Consider the following 8,377-nt stretch of genomic DNA (forward strand, 5'->3'; position numbering starts at 1 on the left):
AGCGGAGGGGTGTACATGCATGTGAGTAATTGCAGTATAGCCTCTAAACACACAACTTCTACAGACAGAACAGTTCAGACCTTGCTTTAAGCCTGACTGTATTGGTTCAACCTCACCTATAAATTGACACAAGCAAGTTAAGCAGCTGTAGGCCCACATAATTTGGTTCAACTTTATACCACCACATTAATTTAACTAAAGTGGTATAAACAGCAGGTTTAGAATCACACCCTGTTAAACTTTGGCCAAGCAGCAATTACTACCTGGGACCATGTTCCATCACCAGCATTTAAAAAAGACAGTTACTAACAACAGATTAAAATGCTCTCTGGAGCAAAGACCAAAGCTCAGACCTTCCTTCTCCAGACATGCACCCTGTTTGAGAGTCATGTAGCATTCCGCCATATAAGCATAAGTGAAATTAATGAAGAAGGTAAATGATATCCTACAACCATCCTCACAGCCTAGGTGGTATTACACATAGGTGGATGCTCTCATTGTCCGATTATCTGTATTAACGGAGTAGATAGCTGCTACCTGAAATGGAGCAACCCCTACTTTTGATTCTGACAAGGCTCAGTTCCTAAAGAGGTTTCAAGGGTGTGAATTCCAAGCAGAATCAGGTATTTATACTCTGATCCTCTCAACTGGAGGACAAATGCTTACGTCCTCACCTTTCATGTGTGCCAGCTTAAGACAGTTCTCCAGCTCACACTGATTACCATTCTAAGGCACTGGCTGTTTCTTTTAAAGAAGTAGCAAATATAGCTACTTTAACTCAGGGATGACCACCTTGCTTCCAGGAGTAAGTGTTGTAATGCTGAGTATCATAATATCTTTGTGCTTCCATTTGTGAATCTAGCTATAGATACTAGGCCATGAACAAATTAAGAGCATCAAACAATGCCAAAAGACAAACACTTAGGATAATTAATCCCCCAGTAAACATTTACATCCAATTTAGTGTTGAAAAGAATACAAATCTACCCAGTACAAACCAAACTTATGCTGCAGTCAAACGCCCCTTCCAAGCCTATAAGAAATTCGCCAAACAAAGCAGGACATTTTTTCCATGAAAACCAATTAAGTATAAAGCAGATATTGTAATACCATTCAGCTCTCAAATACCCGACAAGCTGGGTTTTAGAAAGGTACAGACTGGACTTTCCATGGTTAAGATAAACACAAACAGTAATCTTGGGTTTCTAAATATGTTGTTTATTTATAGTTAAATGTTAACATCTGAACAGAAATCTGCAAGCGTGCAGGGATAATCTTTCAGTGATGTTTCTGTTTAAATTGAAGTCCACAGTAGCCACATGTTCCAGTCTTTGTATCTTTGTCCTGCAAAAATATAAAAATACAACAGCTGCTAGTTTCACTTTATAAAACTTTCAGAAATTACAAATCTTCTCTTATTTATATGTGCCATCTTAAAACGGATCAATATAGCTGAAGTACAGAGTTCAATCTTATTTGAAACACTGGAAGTAAGAACAATGGTATGTGCTTGATTTCTGTATCCTATGCAGTTTCCCTTCTGCCAGCCTTTTAACTACTAGGCCTAATCTCAACAATATAATTTTAAAGTCAAGCCAAGTGATATCTCTTCAACAATAAAGGATCTTCTTACCGAACTGGACATCTTAAGTCAGTTCGGTCATATCTGTTCCAATGTTCTGAAAAGATAATTTCACAATTATTTTAATACAGAATAGGATTTGGCATTTCCAAGTTATATTAAGACAAGGATTTTTGGCCAGTAATGTAAGCTGACAGAGTTAGTTGCAGGAAGGAGGAAATTTCAGTAGGATTCTAGGGGAAATTCTGAAGGAAAATGTTTTATAGAAAAGTAGCAGTTACTACTGTATAAAATTTTATTCTTCTCTCCAAAAGATACTTTTTTTTTTAATTTTAGAAGTGTGACTGACTGCGTGCTGTTGTTGTAGTCCTCCTTAACACGAAAATAGCCAAGAGTTACGTAAACACTAAAGGATCTTCTGTTATTTAACAACATGACTATTTGCAGTCATGAAATGAAGTAAACTCATGGTTCCCCTTCCTTGATACAGGATTAGAAGTAAAAAAAATCCAGACTACCCTCCACCCCCAAAAGCCTGGATTTCAATTATTAGGCTAGGGGAAACAAGCTGGTCTAATACCATTCTCTCTTTTCAGACATTAGCTTTCAAGAACTAACCCACAGACATCTTGTAATTTGATTGTTAACACGAAAAGGTTTCAAAATTCACAAAACCTAAAGCATTCCTCAAGTAGAGTGTGGCACAGGTCAAACGAATCAACATAAATGCAACTTATCAACAGTGTGCTACAGAAGTTAACTGAAGAACACAAGCTTCCTAAGTTTTATAAATTAGAACCTCCAAGCATTTGACTTTGAATAATGTCAAATGAATCATCATAAAGTGCTTGCTTTGTTCAAAATAGAAATGCTTGTGATTATAGCTAGGAGTTGCAACAACACTGACACTACAGGACATCAGCTCTCCCCTGCCATTCTTTTGGGTATTAAGCAAACGTCAGTTTAAGTGAGCAAGCAAAGATTTTAAGACATCTGCAGTCAGGGTCTGCCCAAGAACAATACCTAAGCAACAGGTCATCGTTGATTCCACCGAGGTCATGACAGTAGCCTCAATATTCTTACTCTCTAGAATAAGAATACACTGGAAACTATCACTGCTGTCAGGGTAAATACGGAGATAATAAGGCATTTATTCTTCACTCATTCTCTGACTATGATGGAAACTTTAAATCTTCAGAACTACCAAGGTTCCCAAAGACTGAAAGAGTTTTGCTTTGTTTTTCTTGAACACACAGGATTCAAAATAAATTGCATATTCCTAAGAATATTGCAATGTATTCTCAATCTACATGGTGGCATTTAAATAATTAGAGTAAGTTTCTCCAAACACAGCAGGCATATTATTTTTTGCTCACAAGGCACTGCTTGTTCATATTAATTTGTAGTTAATTTTTTTTCCAAAAAAAAGATTGCCCCATCAAACCAATCAAAATCAAGAGCAAGAAATACCTCGTAACTTCAAATGGAAATGCTCCAGCTCTTCTGAATAAAAATCCTAATTTTATATTAAGAACCAGATAAGATTAACACCTCGGGTGGTTAATCCTTTTACTTTGTTAAATTCACCTGCCAAGAAGTAGAGGCTCTTACAAACAAGCAAAGCATGCCATACACAGATCAAAAGATATTACCAAGTTTATGTATACTTTAGGATGTCCCAAAGCTCCACCACCACCATCGCATGATATCACTCTGCTTTCAACTTCACTCACAGGCTGCTCTGCTATCAAATCAATTGCAAAATTCTTGTTCACCTGTAAGAGAAAAAAGCAAGCTTTCAGATACCTTCCCCACTCAAACAGAAAGCAAGTGCTCTTTACCATCTCTCCAAGCAGTTCCACTACAGCCACTTTGAGAAGTTCCTGCATATGTTTCCTCCCATCTCCTCCACCAACTCTTAAGGCTGTGCTATAAGCCAGATGAGTGAACTAAGCACGTTGACTCTGCAAAAAGTAATCCCCTTCCCCTGATACACAGGCCATATCAGTGCTCAGGTTTACAAAGTGACCTAAGCAGAATCGGCAGAGAGGTGAGCAGGAGCAAGCAGCCAAGAATAGAAGATATTTAACTGACACTGCCTCTGTATTGTGCTTTAGCAACTACATGATAAAATTGCAAAAGACTCACTGCTGATAAACTCAAAAATAATGGTGGGACAAGTAAGGTCAGGAGTGAGTTAAAACAACTGCTGGTAATTTAGAGCCTCTCACCACACACTTTATTCTATCACTGCATAGGAATCTCAGGAAAACACGAACATGGTGCGTAACAACAATCAGAAAGGCAAGTTGTTCAGCATTAGAAAAAAAAACCAAAACCACCCTCTAAATGCCACCATGCCGCTCTGTAAGTCCATCTCATACATACTTCCTGAATATGCACATCCCTGGTAAGTATGACTTTTTCCCTACAGCATGTCTATGTGGTCTGGCAAACGTATCCAGGTCTAGACAGGCCTGCAACACAGCAGCTTGTGCCTTAGCAGGACCGACAGCACCCAGCCACAGCACCTTCCTTCCTCACCCACACCAACCTCTTCCAACCCAGCCTGCACCAGCACTGAGCAGACAACCATCCCTACCCCTCAGACAAACATGCTCCAGGACAGACCAGCTTTTTCAAAGGCAATGTTATCACGCAAGAATATAAAATAATATGCACACCCAAAGAAGGCACTATCGATATACTGCTCTGTGTATAAGGTTCATAAGCATGCTGGTATTTAAATGAAGATGAGATTCTTAGGAACAAGATACCTAAGCGTCCATTAAATTAATCCCCGAGAACTACAACGGTATTTTTATTCAGTTCTAGTATACAACAACTTAGGACCTTTCACCAACCCTCCAACTAAATGTCCCCAAAATTTGCATTTTTGGTATAGCAGTGGAAAAGTCAGTTTTGCCAACAACTGGATTTTCTTTATCCAAAGAAGATGATAGCTAAATAAAGTTAATGCAAAATTAACTTTTGGTATTGAAGCAAATTAGCAACATCAAGAACTTCACTGCCTGGGGCCTGTGTCTGCAAGTCATATGTAATCTTTGCCAACCTGCAAGGATTTTTACTGCTGCTTTTAATAATGCTCAAAATGGTGCATCCTTTATTTCATGCTAAAGAAGGAGGGACATAGCACCATGATGCCCCTCTGCTTCAAGATCAGAAGGGGAACTCCATTCTTCCCAACATTTCTTAACCACAAAGGTATTTGTGGGGAAACAGGGGAAGCAAGAACCTCTCATCCACTGTACAGCTACAACTTGTCTGTGGTTCAGCCTACTAAACAAGAGAATCTAGGAACTTGCAGGGAAAACATGCCAGAAAAAAACCAGAGACTGAGAAAAACAGTGAGGAAAAAAAGAAGTTCAGTCACACCATGTCCCTTCATTTAAAGCACAGCAGTAGCTAGCGGGAAGGGACCATTTCCCTCAGCACATCCAAATGCACCTTGCCCAACACATAATTCAATGATCAATTTTTTTCCTGGCCATAGTGCCAGTTTGACAATCCTATTGCTGCTTCTTTCCACCTACTTGTCTGTGCCAGTACATGGTCTGGGAGGCAGAGAGATAAAACCAAACTTGGAATTGACCCAGGTCCAAAGATCCAGAGGGAAGGCAAGAGGTTGTATTTAAACAGGACCAGTGCTGAGGTCAGTTCTCCTTGCAGCTTCAGCTGCTGCACCAGCCCAACGGAAAGCATAGAGCCGAAGCAGGAACGGCAGCGTCGAATTAGGTCCTGTGGCACCTTAGGGACTGTACAAGGGCAGGATGACCCTAGTTGGACTGCAGCAGATGACCAGTTGCCATGCTCGGTCTTCTCACAGCTACTTGCTTTAGGCCCTTGCCAGAGAGCACCAGCCCCCTGGTTCTGCACATCCAGTGCAGAAAACAGTGATTTTAGGTAAAACACATGGATTTCATTAGCAGTTAGGCTGGCAGAACTGAGGGGGACAATAGCCACATACTCTGGGCTGTGCCCCCAGGCCTGGCCACCAGCCGGAGAAGCCACCTGCAGCACCCAGACGTCCTCACTGAGGGCACCTGCACCCAGAGGCTGCATCCCCAGAGAAGAAAGCTGCCGCAGCTGGACCAGGCCAATCACAAGGCACACTCAACCACCCGGAGCATACTGAAGGCGAAGAGAAGAAGCAACCAAGAACATACAGTCACCCACTTTGCAGGCTAGCTTTAGCTTCAGAAACAAGACAACATACTACAGACACAGCTGTGAAACCCTAATACTAGCAGCTGAAGCGCATTGGGGAATAATGGCAAAGTCCCTAGAGAGAGATCCCATTAATAAGCACAGATGAGGATCATTTCAGTATTTATCATGTAGGTTTTGCTCCAATTTGACAATTAAAACCTAGCATTAAACCTTGCTCAGCAGACTTAAAGCTTGTCTTTTGCTGGAAAAGGAGAAACTGGGTTGAACTGAAAACCCTGGGTGTTCCTCACCACAGAGAGTCTGAAATCAGCTGCTGGCAAAGGCACATCAGAGGGACCAGCACCCTGTGGAGAATTAGGCTTAAGGAGCATTTCCTACAAAGTTACAGAAGTAGCACAGAAACAGGCATTGCATTTAGGAAAGACCTACTTTGCTACTATCCTCCCAGAAGTAAACTACTTCAGCATTTTAAGTGACATTTTCATTTAACTATTTCCCATGTAGAATCCCCATTTTTGCCACACAGCATGAATTAAATTGCATCTGTGATACAGTCAGGTAAACTCAATGTGGAAATTCAGAAATCAGCATAATTAGTTCAGATTAATTTAGGAAGGAAATAATTACACACAACTACATTAAAAGTCTACCGCACCATATATATGAGGCCTCTACTATACATACACCTTTATAGCATTAACACTAACACACTAATCAGACACTCAGACATTAAGGAAGACAATTTTGCCGAAACAATCTCTCCTTCTCTCCAAAAGGCCAGCAGATCCCTCATGAAGCTGTGCTGCTCCATCATTAGAGAGAATTCAGCACTAAAGGACTTACAGTTTCACACACCCACTCTATTGATAAGCAGCAGCAGCAACAGGCCCACAAAATAACTTCACAGTAGCAAACTTGGCTGATGCTAGTGTTACTAGACTTTGCCTTTGAGGCTTTGTTATTTCAGAATACTCTAAATTTTAGTTTTATTTGTCACATCACTGTTTCAGCAAAAGCTTCCCAGGCTCTGGAAATGAAGTGGCCTCATTAAAAACTCGGTTTGCGTAAAGATCAAGATTTTAACTAAGCAGAAGCAAATTAAGCTTCAAAACACACATTTAAACAGATATATAGATGCACAGTTCAGCGGACCATTTAATTATGTGAATTTTCTGAACTCAAATGGCACTAAAAACATGCTTAAATTTTCTTAAAACACATGCTTAAAACAAGAAGTGGTCCAAGTTTAAGATGCTCAAATACCTACAACTTCCATAGCCTAAATGTAAGTAAGCACTTAAGGGGCGTAGGACAAGTCTTGAATTTTTCCAAATTTGCCAAAAGTAGGGAGGTACACAGAAGCTACTATAAGCTGTCCTAAAAGAAGACTTTTCACCATAGTGAAAAACACAACAAAACCCAAAATCAAAACCAAACTGGTTTTGGTAGGGGGGTTTTTTGTTGTTTGGTTGGTTTGTTGGTTGTTTTTTTTAATGACAATCAAGTTGAGAACATCAATATCAGGTATTAAAAAAAACCAGAAACCACCCCCTCTCCCGTGAGTAAAAGTAGAATGAGTTACCTCCTTTTGACGTCCAACAAATCTAACTCTTCTATAATCCTTTTCTTCATATACCTAAAGTATAAAATAAACTTGGTCTTATTTAAAAAGCAATGACCATAAACAAAGAACACAAAGGCTTACAGCACTGTCAAAACTAAATGGTTTAAATAGTTTCCTCGATTTCAAGTATTGTCATCATCTTACAAGTATGTACTGCACAGAAAAAGTAATTTCTGTTTCTCTCACACAGGAAAATAGATTTTAGGTTGGCAAATAGAAAAGAAGGAGGGGGAGTATTAATTCAGTAAACAGAAGCCTTAGCTCTGACCATAGAGACAAACACAAGATTTATTACTTACGACGCTGTTCCTCGATCCCACACTGCCATCTGGAAGGTGAACTAAACTAGGAAATTCAAGTTCCATGTGGTTTTTTTTTTTTACATTCGAGTCAAGTAACCACAGCGAGGCCCTTCCACAACATCTCCCTCTCTCCCATCTCCACAAGTTACTACGCAAGCCTCCCCAGCTCGCACGCTCACTTTTTTTACACGAAAAAACAGGTAAAATGGATTCACGAGGCACTGACACAAGGATACCTCCTACCTGCCAGCTCCTCAGCTGTGTCAAACCCTGGGTTCAAACCACAACGCCTAGTCACGCCTAACGACCCCTCTTCCTAATTAACAAGCCTCTTTTTTCGACACCGCACGTACCTTTGCGCCTACGTACCACGCAAGAGCGTTCATTTCCACACCGCCTCGCAAACGAAGCGGCACACCAGCGACGTGCCGCTCTACCGAGATTCTTTCGGCTCCCCGTCTCACCAACGTACCGCTCGCAGCCCCGGCAGCGGCTTCCCCGCAGGCACCGGCAGGGCGGTTGAGGCGGCCCGGACGCTTCCACCCTCCCCGGGCAGCACCGACCCCCGGGCCTTCCCTCCTCCCACCGCGGCCCCACGCTCTCACCTGCCCCGTGTGCGTGATCAGCTCGCCGGTACCGGAGGCCCGCACGCCGTAAGGCCGAACGGCGGGGCGCCCC

At 41.4% G+C, this 8,377-nt stretch overlaps 1 protein-coding gene across 1 annotated transcript in view; it reads right to left on the reverse strand.

The window, feature by feature from the left end:
• Window positions 1–1,197: 1,197 nt before the first annotated feature.
• The window catches only part of NDUFS6 (NADH dehydrogenase (ubiquinone) Fe-S protein 6, 13kDa (NADH-coenzyme Q reductase)), a 7,734-nt gene continuing 554 nt past the window's right edge, over window positions 1,198–8,377 (reverse strand). Inside the window, exons 2-5 of the mRNA XM_010583590.1 lie at window positions 8,305–8,376; window positions 7,356–7,409; window positions 3,235–3,357; window positions 1,198–1,344 (exon numbers count right to left, since the gene is read on the reverse strand). Of these exons, the coding sequence (XP_010581892.1) occupies window positions 1,279–1,344; window positions 3,235–3,357; window positions 7,356–7,409; window positions 8,305–8,376 (315 nt within the window). The 3' untranslated portion in view covers window positions 1,198–1,278. The remainder of the gene's footprint in view (window positions 1,345–3,234; window positions 3,358–7,355; window positions 7,410–8,304; window position 8,377) is intronic.

This window comes from Haliaeetus leucocephalus, unplaced genomic scaffold, assembly GCF_000737465.1.
Source record: "Haliaeetus leucocephalus isolate CR32 unplaced genomic scaffold, Haliaeetus_leucocephalus-4.0 Scaffold915, whole genome shotgun sequence".
Lineage (NCBI taxonomy): Eukaryota > Metazoa > Chordata > Aves > Accipitriformes > Accipitridae > Haliaeetus > Haliaeetus leucocephalus.